Source organism: Neomonachus schauinslandi, chromosome 16 (assembly GCF_002201575.2).
Source record: "Neomonachus schauinslandi chromosome 16, ASM220157v2, whole genome shotgun sequence".
Lineage (NCBI taxonomy): Eukaryota > Metazoa > Chordata > Mammalia > Carnivora > Phocidae > Neomonachus > Neomonachus schauinslandi.
Genome location: NC_058418.1, coordinates 2243928 through 2265081, shown reverse-complemented (window position 1 = coordinate 2265081; position 21154 = coordinate 2243928). Strand labels below are relative to the sequence as shown.

The following is a 21154-nucleotide window of genomic DNA, read 5'->3' as shown; positions in this document are numbered from 1 at the left end:
GACGTTCGCACAGTCACACACAGGGGCACGCACGCGGTGACATGGTGTCACACGGTGACACGGTCTCCCACTGTCACAGGCCCCCTCGCGCGCCCGCTCCAGCCCCGCAAGCCTGCCGAGGCGCGCGCCCGCCCCCGGCGTCCTCACCGCCTCCTCCCCGCGGGTCGGCACCTCCCTCCGCGCCGTCGGCCGCCGGGAGCCGAGCGCCCCGCGGGCCGGGGCGGGGCCTCGCTCTCGGCCGGACCGGCGGGCTCACAAAGGGGCCGCGGCGCTCGGGCGGGCAGCGGAGCCGGCCGCAGGGGCTGCTGGGAAATGGAGTCCGGGCCGGGCGCGGCGCGGGGCATCCTGGGACTGCCCTCCGCGGGCGCCGGCCCGGTGATTCTTGCTCCTGCCCCCAGTCGCGTGACGCGCTCTCCAAGCCCCGGACCTCCCAACCCAGAACCACGACCGGATCAGCCCGGTCAGGCCGACCGTTCCCGCCCAGGCCTCGACGGGCCGGTTCGGAGTGCGCAGCCGCAGCGAGCCCGGTCCCCGAAAGCACTGTCGGGCGGGGCCGAGGTGCGCACGCGCCGTGTGCGGGGCCGCGCGCGGACGCCGCCGGTTGGGCAGCGTGAAGGGAGCTGGCGGTCCCGGGCGTTCCGGCCCCGCGCGCGGCGGGGGCCCCGGAGGGGGTGCGTGGGGGTCCAGAGCCCCTCTTGCCTGGGTTTCATTCCTTTCGTTCCTCTTCTTCTTTCGTTCTTTCTTCTGTCTCATTAGCCACTGATTGAGCGCCGACCGTGTGCCAGGCACTGTTTTAGGCGCTGGGGACACACCTGAGCCTGCAGAGAAGAATCCCCACCCTCATGTGGCTGACATTCTAATGCGGGAGAAATTCAGTAGAAAAGGAAAAAAACTCGATAGAAAAGATACATACCGGGAAATGATATGTGTTATTAAAACACACACACACAGCCGTTCATAGATCATTCTTTCCGTTCTACCTACCCTCTTGTTCCTATACTTCAACCTATGTCTTTGAACATATTTCATTAACTCCTATTCCGACATCTGGTTATGTCCTTCTCTGCTTCTACTGCAACTCGTCTCACCAGGGTCACCGATGACAAAAAGCATATGAGATGGGAATTTTCATATTGAGGAAATTTTAAAAAAACAAATACGTTCTCAAAAGATTAACTGAAACGTTAATAGTAATAACACGTTGAATACAAACAATATGGCTACAAGTAGTAGTATGATTAACGGTACATCTATCGGTTTGAAAACTATACAACTTAAGAAAAATTGTGTGATGATGAAGCAATATCTCAAAATACTTTTGGGTTATGTTTTATTTTAAAGGAGGAACAAGGCTGTTACAATTGCACTAAGACGGCAATATTGGAAAACCGGTCCCGTGTAAAAAGTAAAAGCAACACAATCAACGAAAATTGTGGTTGGTTTTGAGTTTGAGTATTGAAATTCTGATTATCTTCCCCCTTGCTTTTTCAGACCATACAGACAAACCTTATGTAAGTTAAGACGTATCAATAAACTTCCAGTTTTTTGCAGCCTTTGTACATTTCACAAATGTATAGAGATTGGGTATCTTTAGCCTGAAAATTTGTGGTAACATTTTTCATTTCCGCCATTATCTCTTAAGTTTCTTTCGTTGGCAGAACCCTCTACGAAGCTTGGCAGTAGTCACTAAGTGAGTCAAATTTACTTTGATATGTATAAGAAATACATTTTTCAATTTCAAATCGGTAATCAGCAAACAGATGTCTGCCCAGCATCTAAAGTTTAATGTCATAATCTAATTACATAATCTTCAGAAGTAGAAATATAGAATCCTCAGACAGAAGGACCCATGTATTTTGCCTTCAATTGTCACAGTGAAGATGCAATACATTTATTTTTTCATTGGTTAGTACTGGAGCAAATTTAAATCTGTAGTCTATTTTAATTTTTTAAGAAGCAGGTTAAATTTCTCTCTCTTATTTTGTTTTTCTTTTTTGGCTCTGGATGTCTAATGGTTCCAGCACTATTTGTTTGAAAGGCTATCCTTCCTCCATTAAATTGCTTTTGTACCTTTGTCAAAAATCAGTTCAGGGGCACCTGGATGGCTCAGTCGGTTAAATGTCCCATTCTTGATTTCAGCTCAGGTCATGATCTCAGAGATGTGAGATGGAGCCCCGAGTGGGACTCCACACTAGTTGTGGAGCCTGCTTAAGATGCCCTTTGCTCCTCTTCCCCTGGTTTCTCTCCCTCTAAAAAAAAAAGGAAAAAGAAAAAAATAAATTCAGATATCTGACAAGGACTTGTATCCAGAATATGTAAAGAACACTTACAATTGACTAACACAAATACAAATAACAATTTAAAAATGGACAAAGGATTTGAATAGACATTTCTCCAAAGAAGATACACAAATGCTCCATAAGCACATGAAAAGGTGCTCAACATTCATAGCCCTTGAGAAATACAAATCAAAACCACAGTGGCATACCACTTAACACCCACTAGGATGGCTAAAATCAAAGTTAGATAACAAGTGTTGGTAAGGATGTGGAAAAATTTAACTCTCATAATGTTGCTGGTGGGAATTTAAAATGATGCAGCTACTTTGGAAAACATTCTAGAAGTTCCTCAAAAAGTTAAGGATAGAGTTACCATATGATCCCAGCAATTTCAGTCCTATGTATATACCTAAGAAAAATGAAAACTTACATACATGCAAAAGTTAGTACACAAATGTTCATAGCAACATTATTCATAGTAGCCAAAGAGTGGAAACAACCCAAGTGCCCATATTATTCAGCCATAAAAAATGATAAAAGTAATAAAGTGCCAGTATACATGCTACATGAATGAACCTTGAAAACATTACATTATGTGAGAGAAACCAGTCACAAAGGACCATATATTGTATGAGTCTATTTATATGAGATAACCAGAATACGCAAATTCATAGAGACAAAGCATTTTAGTGGTTGCTTAGGGCTGATGGGAAGAGATAAAGAATGACCACTAATGGATACAAGATTTCTTTTTGTGGTAACAAAAACACTTTATAGTTAGACTGTGGTGAGTTACACAACCCTATGAATACAATAAAAAAAAAACATTAAATTTACACTTTGAATAGGCAAATTGCATGGTGTGTGAATTATATCTCAATACAATTGTTAAAAATTGTTAAACATTGTTGAAATTGTTAAAAATTAAATTGAGGGGCGCCTGGGTGGCTCAATCAGTTAAACATCCCATTCTTGATTTCAGCTCAGGTCATGCTCTCAGTTGTGGGAGCAAGCCCCGCATGGGGCTCTGCACTGGACGTGGAGCCTGTTTAGGATTCTCTCTCTCCCTCTCCTGCCCCTGCCCTGCTTGCACTTGTGCGCACTATCTCTCTCTCAAAGAAAAATAATAACTAAAAATAAAAATTAGTTGAGCATATTTGTGTGGGCTTACTTCTGGATTCACTTTTGTTTCATTGACCTATGTTTATATCCCTTTGTCTATGCTACACGGTCTTTTTTTTTTTTTTAAGATTTTATTTATTTGACAGAGAGAGACACAGCGAGAGAGGGAACACAAGCAGGGGGAGTGGGAGAGGGAGAAGCAGGCCTCCTGCCGAGCAGGGAGTCCGATGCGGGGCTCGATCCCAGGACCCTGGACCATGACCTGAGCTGAAGGTGGACGCTTAAAACTGAGCCACCCAGGCGCCCCGAAGTACATGCATTTTTAAATATCCACATAAAGTTCTACAGAAAAATAAAGATGAACATTTATTTATTTTTTTTAATTTTTTTTATTCTTATGTTAATCCCCATACATTACATCATTAGTTTTAGATGAAGTGTTCCATGATTCATTGTTTGTGCATAACACTCAGTGCTCCATGCAGAATGTGCCCTCCTCAATACCCACCACCAGGCTAACCCATCCTCCCACCCCCCTCCCCTCTAGAACCCTGTTTGTTTTTCAGAGTCCATCGTCTCTCATGGTTCGTCTACCCCTCCGATTTCCCCGCTTCATTCTTCCCCTCCCGCTACCTTCTTCTTCTTCTTTTTTTCTTAACATATATTGCATTATTTGTTTCAGAGGTACAGATCTGAGATTCAACAGTCTTGCACAATTCACAGCGCTTACCAGAGCACATACCCTCCCCAGTGTCTATCACCCAGTCACCCCATCCCTCCCACCCCACCCCCCACTCCAGCAACCCTCAGTTTGTTTCCTGCAATTAAGAATTCCTCATATCTGGGGTGCCTGGGTGGCTCAGTTGGTTAAGCGACTGCCTTCGGCTCAGGTCATGATCCTGGAGTTCCAGGATCGACTCCCGCATCGGGCTCCCCGCTCGGCAGGGAGTCTGCTTCTCCCTCTGACCCTCCTCCCTCTCATGCTCTCTGTCTCTCATTCTCTCTCTCTCAAATAAATAAATAAAAATCTTTAAAAAAAAAAAAAGAATTCCTCATATCAGTGAGATCATATGATACATGTCTTTCTCTGTTTGACTTATTTCACTCAACATAATACCCTCCAGTTCCATCCACGTCGTTGCAAATGGCAAGATCTCATTCCTTTTGATGGCTGCATAATATTCCATTGTATATATATACCACATCTTCTTTATCCATTCATCTGTCGATGGACATCTTGGCAAAGATGAACATTTATAATTTAGGGTAGGAAAACAACTTCTGAGCAAAATAAAAGGTAGAAAGAATAAATGAAAAACATTGATTTGCCTCAGTACATAACAATATAAACTCGCTACATGATAAAAGTATTTCCCAGACGCTGCCCCTAAACTGATGCTCAGTTTTTCCACTTGTTTGTCTCACAGACATTTCAATCTATCACATTCCTAACCACCCATTCTTACCACCAAATATGTACCCCTCTCAGGTGTTTCTATCTTAGTTAATGACATTTGTTCTTCCAGTTACTCAGCTCAGAATTCCCTGGTGTTATCCTTCACTACTCTTTCTCTTGCTATTTCACCCAATAAATCAGCCAATCCTGTTACTCCAGCTTTAAAATATATACAAAATCCAGGGGTGCCTGGGTGGCTCAGTCAGTTAAGCATCTGCCTTTGGCTCCAGGGTCTTGGGGTCGAGCCCCACCTTGGGCTCCCTGCTCAGCAGGGAGCCTGCTTCTCCGCGCCACCCCCCCCCCTCCGGCCCTGGGCCTCCCGCCACTTGTTCTATCTTTCTCGAATAAATAAAATCTTTAAAAAAATAAAATATATACAAAATCCTACCCCTTTTCACCTCCTCCTCTGGCATTATTCTGTTCCCAGATTAGGCCTGAGGTGGACATTCAGCAGAAGAGGGAGACACTTATGGGAAATGTAGTCCTGATCTCACGAGTCAGAACAAGCAGAGAAGGCAGCTCAGTTTATCTACCTGAGATCTGAGTCCAGTCTGGCCATACTAGCTGGCTACTGGACACACCCTTACTTGGGGACCTGGGGCTCCATGCCTTCAGCATCTTATGGCTTTGTGGCCCAGCTCGAATTTTTTCCCAGTTAGGTCATCCATCTGCCTGATGTTCACAGCCTCCGGAGGCTCAGCCAATCCACCCCACCCTAAAAGTCTGACCAAAGGCCCTGATGTTAATTCTGTCCTCTGTGGTCATTTCTTGGAAATGTCTGGCCTAGCACAAGCCTGAAATGGCCCAGTGACCTTCTTCTTTGGGAACCCTCACACCTTCTCTTCCAGGTCCCAGCCCAGACTCTCTGTTTGGTTCTGTTTCCATGAGGGCTCGTGGCCTCTGTGATATCATGAGGCAAATGTCTGTCTCCAAAGATGCTTTCTCCAAGGTTCCATCACATTGGAGCCTCCACAATTCAGAGGGCACAGGGAGCATTTCCTCCACCCACAGATACCGAGGTCTTGTTTCGTGGAAATACCAACTCTTCTTCTACACTCTGCCCCACAAATTCTAGTCACTCCGGTTTCCCAAAACTGTTGGTCTGTGTCAACTTAGCAAATCAGTACTATGCCTTGGTTCCTCCTCTTTACTTTGTGGTATGTAATAGGTCTTCAGAGAGAAAGCCATTGCAATTATAGGATCTCATTTATTTCCGTTCTCTCAGAGATCAAAGTCTTGTACTACTTGTTGTCCAATATCTGAAAAGACTTGTTTCCTACACATTATCTAGTTTTTTGTTTAGAGTGTGATGGCATGTTTAGTGCAATTACACCATCGTTGTTCAAAGCAGGGAATCCTCCCTGTTTTTTTGAGCATTTCCCTATTTTTTTGGCACAAGAAGATATCTCATACTCATCGTGTACTTTCCCTGTCCCAGTCCTAAAATCAAACACTTCTCCAAGAAGCTTTGGTTTCTCTTATTAGCGAATGGTATTTAGAAACCAAGGTCTGGGCACTAGGTTTATGCTCATTACTACAGAGCATCGTTGTTTCCAGGCCCATTCACCAAATAGAAAGAGAAAATACAAAAACACATTTTTGAAAGGAAATGGTAAGACTTTAATGAGGAAGTTCAAGCTTTTTTATTTTAGAAGTTTTTGATTTACAGAAAAACTGCAAAGATAGTACAGAATCCCCAAATACCCTATACCTAATTTCCCCTACTATTAGCATCTTATGTTATTATGGTGCTTTTGTTACAATTAATGAACCAACATTGAAACATTATTAACTAATGTCCATACTTTATTCATATGTAGTTTTCATAGTTTTTTTTTTTTTTTTGATAGATAGAGAACAAGTAGGCAGAGAGGCAGGCAGAGGGAGAGGGAGAAGCAGGCTCCCTGCCGAGCAGGGAGCCCGATGCGGGGCTTGATCCAGGGGACCCTGGGATCATGACCTGAGCCAAAGGCAGCCGCTTAACCAACTGAGCCACCCAGGCGCCCCGTTTTCATAGTTTTTATCTAATATCCTTTTTCTTTTCCAGGATCTCATTCAGGATACATTATTTTTAGCAGTCATGTCCCGTTAGGCTCCTCTCGGTTGTGATGGTTTCTCAGACTTTCTCTGTTTTTAATGACCTTTACAGTTTTGAGGAGTTCTGGTCAGGTGTTATGTAGATTGTTTCCTGAATTGTCATTTGTCTGATGTTTTCTTATTATACTAGGGTTATGTGTTTTGGAGAGCAAGACCACAGAGGTTAAATGCCATTTTCATCACATCTCATCAAGACTATGAACTATGAGGGGTGCCTGGGTGGCTCAGTCGTTAAGCGTCTGCCTTTGGCTCAGGTCATGATCCCAGGGTCCTGGGATCAAGCCCCATATCGGGCTCCCTGCTCCACGGGAAGCCTGCTTCTCCCTCTCCCACTCCCCCTGCTTGTGTTCCCTCTCTCGCTGTGTCTCTCTCTGTCAAAAAAAAAAAAAAAAGACTATGAACTATGAAAATGACATCACTATTGATGTTAACCTTGATCACCTGCGTGAGATAGACACCAAATTTTTTTTTTTTAAAGATTTTATTTATTTATTTGAGAGAGAGAATGAGATAGAGCGAGCATGAGACGGGGGAGGGCCAGAGGGAGAAGCAGACTCCCTGCCGAGCAGGGAGCCCGATGCGGGACTCGATCCTGGGACTCCAGGATCATGACCTGAGCCGAAGGCAGTCGCTTAACCAACTGAGCCACCCAGGCGCCCTAGACACCAAATTTTTAATCATGAGTTTATATCAATCCAACATCACAGGTTCTTTTTTTTTTTTTAAGATTTTATTTATTTATTTGACAGAGAGAGACACAGCGAGAGAAGGAACACAAGCAGGGGAAGTGGGAGGGAGAAGCAGGCTTCCCGCTGAGCAGGGACCTGATGGGGGCTCGATCCCAGGACCCTGGGATCATGACCTGAGCCGAAGGCAGACGCTTAATGACTGAGCCACCCAGGCGCCCCCAACATCACAGGTTCTTCTTTACCTTCCATCACCCTTTATTTGTATCTCTCTTGTGCCACAGTAGAACACTAGCTCCCATCAATACATTTATCCAATCCTACAATGCATACAAAATAGCTTCCAAATCATTACCATGTTACTATGAGGGCAATTTGTTCAGAAGTTGCTTGCAGTTTTTTGGTTTTTGTTTTTATATGTTATCTGATATATACAAGGTTATAAATATTCTCTGCCTGTCTTTTGTCTTTGCTTATGTGTATTTTGCCGTACAAAAGTGCTGTAGTTTTACATTCTCAAAGGTAGCAGTCTTTTCTTTTAAGTCTAGATTTTTCATCTTAACTAGAAAGTCTTTTCACACATCCAGCCTAACAAATGAATTCAACTCTGTATGCTTCTGGTACTTGTATGAATTTAGACCTCCGATCAATTTGGAGTTTATTCTTTTGCATGATGTGAAGCATGAATCCAATTTTACTTTTTTCTAAATGACTATCCAGTTATTCCCCAAGGTTATTTATTTATTTATTATTATTTTTAAAGATTTTATTTCTTCATTTGACAGAGAGACACAGCGAGAGAGGGAACACAAGCAGGGGGAGTGGGAGAGGGAGAAGCAGGCCTCCCGCTGAGCAGAGAGCCTGATGCGGGGCTCGATCCCACGACCCTGGGATCATGACCCGAACAGAAGGCAGATGCCCAACGACTGAGCCACCCAGGCGCCCCTCCCAAGGTTATTTATTAAAAAGTCCATTTTTACCCCAGTGATTTGCTGACTATTACACACTAAATGTCCCTTTGTATTTGGTAGTATTTCTGACTTTCCATTTTCTTCTGCTGTCTGACAATTCAAGAGCCAGCACCAGGAAGTTATAATCATGCAAGCTTTAAAAAAATTTTTTTGGTATAATTAACACACAGTGTTACATTAGTTGCAGGTGTACAACATAGTGATTCAACAATTCAATACATTACTCAGTGCTCATCAAGAAAAGGGTAGTCTTAACCTCCTTTATCTATTTCGCCCATCACCCCACCCACCTCCCCTCAGGTAACCATCAGTTTATTCTCTGTATTTAAGAAGTCTTTTTTTTCTTTGTTTCTTAAACACCACATATGAGTGAACTCATACGGTATTTGTCTTTCACTTAGCATTAAACCCTCTAGATCCATCCGCTAACTTAGAGTAGCTGACATCCTTGGAACGTGCAACAATGCAGACATGGTCAATCTCAGACAAAATGCTTCAAAGAGGAGGACACACAAGACACATTCTAAGGGAAACAGGACCAATTCCAGAAACAGGAGCTCTGGACTCCCGGCTGGGTCAAGGACCACATGGACAGGGAAGGATTCTTCACTCAGGGACCAGGCCTCACAGGGCCTGACGCGCATGCAGGGCATGGGAAGCTCCACCACCAGGGACCACGCTGGCGCAGGCTGTGTAGAGTCCAGGGGCTTCTCACGCTCTCGCACACCGATGTCGACCCACCCGTGGTGCCAGAGGACTTGGCCCAGAGCAGTCCCCCCACAACGGGAAGCTCCCTTTGCGGGGCTCCTGGCTGATGTAGTGGGAAGAGCACGCGACGTCTGATCTTCAGGTCTTGAGTTCAAGCCCCACCCTGGGTGTAGAGATTACTAACAGAAATAAACACATAAAAGTAAACTTTAAAACATGTTTGCTCATTCTGCACTCTCCTTCCTAAACTACATTTACTTCAAAATAGATAACAACGTTTAAAATTAGGCATCGGATAAATTCGGGCTTTTTCCTCCCTCGGAACCTTCTGGTAAAATGGCTGCTCCTCGGAAATGATTTAATGAATGAGAAACATTTTCACAGACATTGTGACCGTCTCACACGAGCGTGTACCCAGAGTGGACCGGTCCCAGTCATACCCGACGACGGGGTCCGCACCGCACACGACGCACATCGTCCCCGCCACCAGAGACGCGACTGCGCCCACACAGCGCACCCGAGGTGCAGACCTTCCCGGGGGAGCCCCAGACGCCAACGCGCTCCCTCGAGCACTGCCCGCCACCACACGGGAGCACACCCGGAGCACATCCGGGCCCCGCCCACCCCGGAACATCGCGAGATCCGGCCTTGAGGTTTGGCTATGCCTTTGAGCCTAGAGACTACGTTTCCCAGAAGAGACTGCGGCGACGGCCCACTCGCGAGGCAGCATCCGCGGCGCTTTGTGCGCCTGCGCCATCTTCCGGCTCCAGGCGGCGGGTCCGCCGATACGGAGGAGGAAGCGCAACCGGGGCTGCGGGGAGCGCGGCCACGGGGGCACCTGAACCCGAGGAGGCGGCAGGTGAGGGGCTCTGGAGCTTGCCAGGCGCACCTGGGTCCCTGCGGGAGCGGGCTCCACGGCCGGGCGGATCTCGGGCCTGGGAAGAACCGAAACGTTTCGCCCCAGCGTCGGTCTGCGGCTTTCCGGGCTCTGGACTACATTTCCCATAGGCCTCCGCGTCCAGGCTCCTAGCCCCGGTCTGTGGACCCCTTAGGTGGGTGTGAAGGGGTCCCCGACTCCCAAAAATGCTGGTCGATGTTTACAGTCTTTCCTGAGCGTGCCTTTTTTTTTTTTTTTTAATTTGGGACAAATTTTTTTTTCTTAAGATTCTCAAACAGTTTCAAAGACCTCAAAATATTTAGCACTCCTAGTTCAGAAGCAGAGACTTAAATTTGAGAACATTTTAGATGGTCTTGTGAAAGATCTGTGTCCAGCAATGGGGAAATGGTTGAGTAAATCATGGGCCACTCATGTAATAAAATATCATAAAGCTATTACAGACAATGCTAAGGCAGTGGTCATAGTAAGAAAAAAATTTCTATTACATGTTAAGGAACGATCAATTACTTCATGTACGTATTTCTTAGAATTAAATATTTGTAACGTGCCAGGCATTGTTCTGAGTTCCTTTATAGAATACTACTCGTTTAATGATGAACTCACAAAGTGGTTAAATGACATCATTCTCAATACTTGGATTTTTTTTCCCAGTTCTTTTTTTAAGCCCATGTGCCAATCAATAGGTGGGTGGTTTGACCTCTTTTGCGGAATGTTCTCATGTTGTATAAAGAGACCACTTGTGAATATCTTTTTTTGTCAGTTAATGTTGCCCCACATAATTTTTGATAGTTGTTTGGTGTTCCATCATATGGCTGTGCCAACAGTGATTCAACCACTTGCCTACTTTTGTGGACTGTTATGGACTAATTTTTGTTCTCTTTTTCAGTAAATTTTGTGCACACAGCTTTGCTTACTGTTAGTCTCTGTGCAGGGGCACATTTGTGTGATGGTAATGGAGCCATCTAATTTGCCCATTGCAACCACACCCCATTTGTTGACTCAAGGCAGGGTCCACACAGTGGTGTCCACCAGACCTTAGGAAGGGCTGTAAGGTTCTTTGTGAATTTGGAAGTTGAGTAAAGAGCCAGGGAGGTGTTACATTGTGGGTACGAGAGAGTTAAATGGTCTATTTCTGGGAAGGCTTCACTCTGGGCTGGGCTGATGCCGATCAGGCAGGCTGTGCTCCCTGGCCTGAGGACAGCCTTTCTTGTCCTTGGGACACCATGTATGTGGTCTAGTCACTGAACCAGGACTGAGCATCCCCATCACAGATCTGCATCAGTAACAAGGTGGAATTCTCTGGATATTTAAGGGAAGTGGGAGAGAAAGGGCCACTGGTTCCCTGTGTCATTGGCAACAGCTAAAGCTATGTTTCCTAGAGTTGGGTAAAGGCCACAGTGTTCCAACTCTAGTTTTTGTAGGGAGCGGGGGATAAAAAGGTGGGGACTTGTAACCATGGCATTCTGGGAGCTGTAAGGCAAGCTTGGCCTCTCATGTTTGCTCTTTCCTCCCCCAGCTCTGCCATCTCAGGACTCTGCCCTTCCCCAAGAGAGGAACCTGGAGGAGGACCCATCAGCCCATGAAATTCTAAAAGTCATGTCCCTTGTGAGTTTTAAAATCATGTAAATATTTCCTTTGTTTATCTTGAAGCCTCCCATCTGGGTTTCATCCAAGAATCCAGTTCTCAGAGGTTCCCATTTTAGGGACTATAAAGGCCAGGCAGCTGGTACTCTCTCCCACTGCCCCCTCCACTCTGACCAATGCCCATGGGTTCATTCTGTATAGCATTCCATATCTTCTGATGGCGTGGTATTCTGCCAGGAGGCTAGATAGAGCAGAAATCCGTTTCCTTGTATAAACTGAAAACCGAGGTTTGATGAAATGGAGATGAATATTTATGAGGGATATAACATGGAAAAGCATGGGAACAGGTCTTGGTTGGTCTCAATTTCAGTGTGAGGCACGATCTCTTAGCTGGGTATCTGTGGGAGATTAGATGCCAGAATTAAGGTGCAGTTTGAGGTCAAACAGAGCATTTGAATGTGGGTCATTCTATAGCCGCTTCTTCAGCTTGAGAACGAGAGAAGTACAGAGGTGAGGGGATTGTGAGGCAACCAACCAGATGGATGAATTTTTCAGAATCCAGGTAGGCAGAGCTTGGAAGAGCCTTCAGAGATCTGATCCAGCCTCTGCATCCAAAATAAGAGAATTGTTGAGTCATTTTTTCACTCGATAGAAAATTGTACAGCTAATCAAAGTAATCTTAATTTAAGATTTTTCTCATAAGGAAGAATGCTTTGATATATCCTGACATAATGATTAACCTCTGTCTTCAAATAATTTTCAATGTATATGAAAATCATATTTTCTAAGATAGAAAACATTTCTTTAAAGAACATTTGAGGGTAAGTCTATCAGAAATTGTTGGTTTGTTTTGTTGTTGTACAAAAGTAGAAATTATAGGCCTCTCTTTGAGAATTTATTATTTTTTTTAAAGATTTTATTTATTTATTTGACAGAAGACAGCGAGAGAGGGAACACAAGCAGGGGGAGTGGGAGCGGGAGAAGGAGGCTTCCCGCGGAGCAGGGAGCCCGATGTGGGGCTTGATCCCAGGACCCGGATCATGACCTGAGCCAAAGGCAGATGCTTAACGACTGAGCCACCCAGGTGCCCCTTATTGAGAATTTATTATATGCCAAGGACAGAGTAGGCAACGTGCTTTAGTATGCTGCTTGTCACAACTGGGGAAACTCCACTTGGCTGAATTTTAATTTTCCTCTCAGATCTACGTACAGAGCTTGGGTTTGTAGTGAAAAGTAATGCTCAAGAACATTTCAACACTGTTTTACTCATGCCGACCCTCTCCTGTAACCTGCTCACATTGGAGGCCTCCAGCCCCAGCCTTCCTTTTCACCAGAACACCCCATTCCTGCAAAGACCTCCTCCGTCTCCTCTCATCCCACCAAGAAACATTTCCTTGAAATATGCCAATAACATACCTGCCTGTTGTTTCAGGAGTCAGACGTGTTCACGGATGTGGCCATAGTCTTCTCCCAAGAAGAGTGGGAACAGCTTGCACCCGCTCAGAGGGATTTGTACAGAGACGTGATGTTGGAGACCTATAGCAACCTGGTCTCACTGGGTAAGATGACCTGGCATATTAGTTTGTATGTTACCCTCGACATATCTGTTCCTTGTCTGTTTCCGGGTACCTTTTGAGTGGTCAAAGAGCAGCTCCCTGGGCTGATACTATATCTTCCCCAACCCTCAGGTGACTGTCACATCTTCCTCTGGTCTCTCCTGCAACCGCCTCTCCTGCTCGCCGACCAGGTCCTGGATCTGAATTCTGGGGCCCCACACCATAACCGGGTGGCATGTTTTTTCTCACATCCAGGTCTTGCCATCGCCAAACCTGATGTGATCTCCTTCCTGGAGGAGGGCAAAGAGCCCTGGGTGGTAGAGAAAACGTCAAGAGGAGGCCTGTGTCCAGGTGAGTGAGGCCTGTGTGGGAAGAGAGAAGCTACCACAGATAACCGTCTAGTGGGTGGAAGAGAAAAGAAGACCTTTGAGGTAGAAAATTTTCCTTCCAAGATGCCAAACTCAGAGGTCAGGTCCCACTTATCATCTCTCGTAGCTTGTCAGCAACATTTCACAAAAGTGGTTGTTCCTTTCTTCCTGAAACATTTCTGTGTATTTGGGACATCACTACCTCCTCATTAAACCATCTTCAGCCTCCTCTGATGGGATTGTCTCACTTTCTTTAAATGTTGGAGGCCCCCAGGGCTCAAACTTGGGTTTTTTCTTTCCTGTTTATTTTCATTCCCTAGGACCCTCTCCATTACCATGCTTTAAATACTTTTTGTACCTGTGTTGTCCAGTATGGAGCCACTGGCCCCATGTGGCTGTTGTAATTTAATTACAATGAAATACATTAAGAAGATCAGTACCTCAGTTGCACTTGCCACATTTCAGAGTTCAGGAGCCACTCTGTGGCTTGTGCTTACTGTAGTGGACAACGCAGATACAGAACATTTCCATCATCTTTAGCTTTTCCTTTAAACTCCAGCTGCCTTCTCATCATATCCACTTCCATGTTCATGGGGACTTTGAACTTAACAAGCCCAGAAAGGAGTTCTTGATCCTTAACAATTTGCTCTTCCCTCTTTCTTCCACACTTTAGTAATAGGGTACTTGATTCTTATACTTGCTCAAGTCAAAAACTCTTTTTTTTTTTTTTTAAGATTTTATTTATTTATTTGACAGAGAGACACAGCAAGAGAGGGAACACAGCAGGAGTGGGAGAGGGAGAAGCAGGCTTCCCGCAGAGCAGGAAGCCCGATGTGGGACTCGATCCCAGGACCCTGGGATCATGACCTGAGCCGAAGGCAGATAGATGCTTAACGACTGAGCCACCCAGGCGCCCCTCAAGTCAAAAACTCTTAAAGCATTCTTGACTTTTCTCTCTCACGTTTGTTTGTCAGCAAGGCCTGTTTTCTCTACCTTAAATTATGTCCAGAATTTAACCACTTCTCACCAAGACCACTGCTACCATTCCATCCACGCCACCATCATCTTTGGCTTAGACTATTGCAATAGCCTCCTCCCCATCCCTCTGCTTCTAGTCTTGTCCACTACAGTGTATTGTCTACACAGCAGCCAAAGTGAGGGTGTATTGCATTGCTGCTCAAGACCTACTAGTAAATTCCCATCTCACTCAAGAGAAAATCCAAAATCGATACCATGGCCTAGAAGCCTCTACGTGCTATCTAATACAGTAGCCACCAGCCAAACGTGCTGTTTAAATTTTAACTTTAACTAAAATTAAATAAAATGTAACATTCCATTCCATGGTAGCCTGTAGCCACATTTCAAATGCTCAGTAGCCTTGGGTAGCTAGTAGCTAGTATATTAGGGTGGAATCGAACATTTTCGGCATCAAAGAAAGTTCTCTTGGACTGTGTTGCTTTATGATCGGCGTCCCACATTCTCTCTGATCTCCTCTCCTGCTACTCTCCTTGTTGCTCATTCGGCTACAGCCACACAAGCCTCTTTGCTATACCTTTAATGTAGGGGTTGGCAAGTGTTGTCTTTAAAGGGCCAGAGAGTAAATATCTATGGGTTTTGTGGGCCATATATGGTCTCTGTCACAACTACTCAGCTGTGCTGTGGTAGAATGAGCACAGACAGTGCAAATTTACCCTCCCCAACTTTGATACAGAAAGCATGTTCCTGCCTCAGGGCTTCTTCCCTGCCTGTTCCCTTGCTCTGGATGGAGGGTTGCTCAGCCTCAGCGTTGTTGACACAGCAGGGCCGTCCAGTGGACTGTAGGATGTTTAGCAGCCTCCCTGGCTTCTCCTCATTAGTTGCGAGTATAACCCCCCTCCCTTCGGTTGTCACAATCAGAAATGTTCCAGATATTACCAGATGTCCCCCAGGGGGCAAAATCTTCCGTGATTGAGAACCAAAGTTCAAAGTCAAGTGTGACAATGTGAGACCAAGAATGTGTCGGTTGATAAACATTTTCCATGAGAAACAGTTTCCACCACATACAATGTACTGTAAGACAACTTCAGATGGGGAACCAAGAATTAAACATTACAGACGTGGTAGATTCATCCACATTGAAGTGGTAGTTGGCCCCTGGGAGTGAACGAGGTCAAGTGTGGAGTGAACATCAGGAGAGGAGATACAGGGGCACCTGGGTGGCTCAGTCGGTTAAGCAACTGCCTTCGGCTCAGGTCATGATCCCAGGGTCATGGGATCGAGTCCCGCATCGGGCTCCTTGCTCGGTGGGGAGCCTGCTCCTCCCTCCGCCTGCTGATCCACCTGCTTGTGTGCTCGCTCACTGTCTCTCTCTCTGACAGATAAATAAATCTTTAAAAAAAAGAAAAAGGAGAGAAGATACGTGCTGTTGTATAACCCAGTGTCTTCACTGGCATCTTTGGGAGGCCAGTATTCTGCTAGCCACACCCGTAATATCATTTTTGCTTTTGTTTTTGTCATTTTAGTTTGACAGCTTATGTTTGACTGTTTGGGGTGCTGAGTTTTGTTTATTTCTTAGATCTGTGGGTTTACATCATAATCAAAGAGGACTTACCCCTTTGACATTATAAATGAGTCTCCTGTGGTTTTTTTCCTGGTATATTTATGGTGCTATTTATGATCCCTGTGGAGTTTATCCTGAGTGCAAGATGTGATTTCACACTATTTTCCAGGTTGTTATCAGTTTATTCAAACAGCATTTATTAGCTCATTTTATCTTTTCACCACTAATCTGTATAGCCACCTTTATCATCTACTCTGTTGCCTCTGGATATATCTTTTGACTTTTGGTTCTGTCTCATTAATCTCTTTGTCTAACTATGTGTCCAATACCATACTGTTTTAATTATTGAAGGTTTTAAATATCTGGTAGACTAGTTCCTCCTCATTCTTATTTTTCAGAATTTTCCTGGCTATACTCATTTATTTTTCCATCTGAACTTTAAAATGAGAATATCTGGTTTAAAAAAAATCATGTAATTATTCTTACTTGAGATCACAGTAAGTTTTCAGATTGAGGAGAAAACTTATTTTTTTAATTGATTTTTATCTATTTAAGAAAATGAGAGGCTCTTCCTTCCTTTATGTCCACCCCCTGGTGGTTTTAAAGTTTTCTTTATATGGCTCTCGTACATTTCTTATTATATTTACTGCTAGGTAGTATATATTTATTGCTGTTATTGGAAATGGGGCCCTTTCATCCCTATTATATCCCAACCAGTTGTTTTTTATACCTGGCAAAAGCCATTCATATCTTCAGATTAATTTTGTAGTTAACCCAACTTACTGAATTTTCTCATTATTTACAACAATTTTTCATGTAATACTCTTGAGCTTTCCAAGTAGACATTCATATCATCTGCAAATGGTGATAATGTTTTTGCATTTTTATAGCTCTTGGGTTTTTTTTTTTCCTTTTGCCTGAGTAGGAAACTGATTATGTAGTACCCCCAGAACAACGTTAATGGGGGTAGTTTACATCCTAAGCTTGTTCTTGACCTTAATAGAAATGTTTTTTGTGGGGCGCCTGGGTGGCTCAGATGGTTAAGCATCTGCCTTCGGCTCAGGTCATGATCCCGGAGTCCTGGGATCAAGTCCCGCATCGGGCTCCCCGCTCTGCGGGAAGTCTGCTTCTCCCTCTGCCTCTCTCTCTCTCATGAATAAGTAAATAAAATCTTTAAAAAAAAAAAAAAATTTTTTTTGTGTCTTTTCATTAAGCATAATATCACATTTAGGAATGAAATAGAGATATTTTATTTGGTTAAAGAAGTATCCACCTTTTCATATTAAGTTTTCTTATTTTAATCTATGAAGTCTGGATTATATGAATAGATTTCCTAATACTTGAACTCCTAATACTGAATACTGAATCTAAACATTCAAATGTTGCATTTCTTGAATCAGTGTGGTAATTTATATTTTTTCTGCTCCTTTTAACTTTTTAAAAAATCATTGTAAAATATACATAACAAAATTCATCTTTTTAACCATTTTAAAGTGTATAGTACATTGGCATTTAGTACATTTACAGTGTTGTGCAATATCACCATTATCTAGTTTCAGAATATTTTTATCACCCTGTGGTTTTCACCCCTGTTTTCTGGCACACTGCTCTTAAAACCCTTGGAGTCTCTGAAGTAATAAGTCTTCTTGTATGCTAATGAGATGACTGTGGTTGGGGTCACCTGGATAGCTTCAGGAAGGGGGCTGGTTGAGAGAAAAACCAGTTTTGTAATTAGAGGGTTGGAACTCTTCAGCTCTATCCCCCAAACTTTGGAGGGACTGGAGGTTGACTGAATCACCAAAGGGCAATGATTTAATCAATCCTGCCTATGTAATGAAGCTTCCATAAAAAAATCCCTAAAGTACAGTGTTTGGAGGGCTTCCGGGTTGGCGAACATGTGGAGGTACCGGGAGGGTAGTGTTCCTGGAGAGGGTGTAGAATCTCCACATCCCTCCCCTTATACCTTGTCCTGTGCATTTCTTTCATCTGACTGATATGAGTTATATTCTTTGTAGTAAACTGGTAATCTAGTAAGTAAACCATTTTCCTGAATTCTGTAAGCCAGTCTATCAAATGATTGAACCCCAGGAGGGGTTGTGGGAACCTCCAGTTTATTGGGGTGGAGGGTGAAGGGAGCAGAGGTAGTCTGTGGGCCTGAGCTCTTAATCTGTGGGATCTGATGCTTTCTGCAGAAAGACAGTATGAAAATTGACTTAAATCTGTAGGACACCCAATTGGTATCCATCAGAGTTGGAGAATTGCTTGGCACACATTTTGTCACCAGAAGCGTCAGAAGGGAAGTATGTATAGTAGAGTCGTGTTGAGAGGTGTGTTTTTCCTAAACACCCCAGAGGAAACCCCGTACTTAAATAGTTTCCTCACTGCCCTCTCCCCCCAGCCCCTGGCAACCAGTAATCTGCTTTCTGTCTCTGTGGAATTGCTCATTATGGATATTTCACATAAATGGAATCTTAAAATATGTGGCCTTTAGAGTCTAGCTTCTTTCACTTAGCATGATGTCCTTAAGGTTAATCCATGTTGTAACATGTGACAGGATTTCCTTCAATTTTAAGGCTATATGTATGTACCACAACTTTTTTATCCATTCGTCAGTGGATATTTGGGTGGCTTCCACTTCTTGGCTATTGTCAATAATGTTGCAGTAAACATGAGTGTGCAGGTGTCTCTTTCAGATTCTTTTAGTTCTTTGGGATATATACTCAGAAGTGGAATTGCTGTATTATATGGTAATTCTATTTTTAATTTTTTTAGAACTTTCCCTGGTTTTTTTTTTTTTTTTTTTTTTTAAGTAATTTGTACCCAACATGGGGTTCAAACTCATGACCCTAAGATCAAGAGTTTTATGCTCTTCCAGCTGAGCCAGCCAGGCGCCCCTCCATACTGTTCTTTCTTTCTTTCCTTTTTTAAAAGATGTATTTATTTATTTTTAGGGAGAGAGAGAAAGAGTGCATGCGAGAGCTGGGGGGAGGGGCAGAGGGAGAGAATCTTTCAAGCAGACTTCCTGCTGGGCAAGGAGCCTGACATGGGGCTTGATCCCATAAGCCATGAGATCACGACCTGAGCCAAAACTAAGAGTCGGACACTTAACCAACTGAGCCACCCAGGCGACCCTCCATACTGTTTTCTATAGTGTTTGCACCATTTTACGTTCCCACCATCAGGGCACAATGGTTCCGGTGTCTCCAAATCCTCATCGACACCTGTTATTGTCTGTTTTGTTTGATAGTGGCCATCCTAATGGCTTTGCGGCATTATCTCATTATAGTTTTGATTTGCATTTCTCTAATGATAAGTGATGTTGAGCATGTTTTCATGTGCTTCTTGGCCATTTGTATACCTTCTTCAGAGAAATGTCTATTCAGGTCCTTTGCCAATTTTTTAATAGGGTAGTTTTTCTGTTGTTGAATTGTAGGAGTTCTTTATATATACTGGATAGTAACCTTTTACTAGATATATGATTTAGAAATATTTTCTCCTATTCTGAAGGTTGCCTTTTTACTTTTTTGATTGTTTCCTTTGATGCACAAAAGATTTTAAGCTTGATGTAGTCTCATTTGTCTATTTTTGCTTTTGTTACCTGGGCCTTTTGTGCCATATCCAAGAAATCATTGCCAAATGCAATGTCATGAAGTTTTCCCCCTGTGCTTTCTTCTAGGAACTTAACATTTTTAGGTCTTACATTTAGGTCTTTAATCCATTTTGAGTTAATTTTTGTATATGGTGTAAGGTAAGGGTCCTGCCTCATTCTTTTGCATGTGGATACCCAGTTTCTTCAGAACCATTTGTTAAAGAGACTGTCCTTTACTCATTGTGTTGTCTTGGCACCCTGTCAAAGATAATTTGACCATATGCATGGGGGTTTATTTCTGGGCTCTCTAATTCTGTTCCATTTGTCTGTGTCTGCCTTTTTGCTGGTGCCACACTATTTTGATTACTGTGGCTTTGCAGTATGTTTTGAAATCAGGAAGTGTGAGACCTCTAACTTTGTCCTTTTCAAGATTATTTTGGCTATTGGGATCCCTTGAGGTTCATATGAGGGAACTAAAATATCTTGATGCTAAGACTATCTGTAAGATTTTTAGACCTATTTCTTTGGTTATCCAAAACAGTGACTACTAGTGCTAAATAATTAAATTTAAAATACTCTGCCGGGGCGCCTGGTGGCTCAGTCGTTGGGCGTCTGCCTTTGGCTCAGGTCATGATCCCAGGACCTGAGATCAAGCCTCGCATCGGGCTCCCTGCTCGGCCAGGAGCCTGCTTCTCCCTCTCCCACTCCCCCTGCTTGTGTTCCCTCTCTAGCTGTCTCTCTCTGTCTCTGTCAAATAAATAAATAAATAAGTTTTTGAGATGACAGCAGCATCATTCCCACAAAATCTGATATTTCTTTCATAGACCCGTCATCGTGTTTCATTGTCAAACTAACTTTTTATTCTAGTAGCTTTTGCTTAATACTTTCACACGTAACCAAATGAATAATGTCCTGTGATATGCCACCATATGAAGCAGACCTGCTCCTATAAAATCTTCTTTGGTCATCTGTCTACTACACTTTTTTTTTTTTTTAAAGATTTTACTTGTTTGTTTGTTTATTTATTATTTATCAGAGAGAGAGAGAGCGTGTGCATAAGCAGGGAGGGCAGCAGGCAGAGGAAGAAGCAGGCTCCCCGCTGAGCAGGGAGCCTGACGTGGGGCTCAATCCCAGGACCCCGAGATCATGACCTGAGCTGAAGGCAGACTCTTAACCATCTGAGCCACCCAGGTGTCCCTGTCTACTACACTTTATTTATTTATTTTTTAAGATTTTTATTTATTTTTTGACAGAGAGAGACAGAGAGGGAACACAAGCTGGGGGAGTGGGAGAGGGAGAAG

General features: G+C 43.7%; 1 protein-coding gene across 1 annotated transcript in view; it reads left to right on the top strand.

The window, feature by feature from the left end:
• The first annotated feature begins 312 nt into the window (after positions 1–312).
• Positions 313–21154, top strand: part of ZNF582 (zinc finger protein 582) — a 32697-nt gene continuing 11855 nt past the window's right edge. Inside the window, exons 1-5 of the mRNA XM_044911333.1 lie at positions 313–671; positions 10090–10178; positions 11734–11822; positions 13234–13360; positions 13613–13674. Coding sequence (XP_044767268.1) covers positions 313–671; positions 10090–10178; positions 11734–11822; positions 13234–13360; positions 13613–13674 — 726 coding nt within the window. The remainder of the gene's footprint in view (positions 672–10089; positions 10179–11733; positions 11823–13233; positions 13361–13612; positions 13675–21154) is intronic.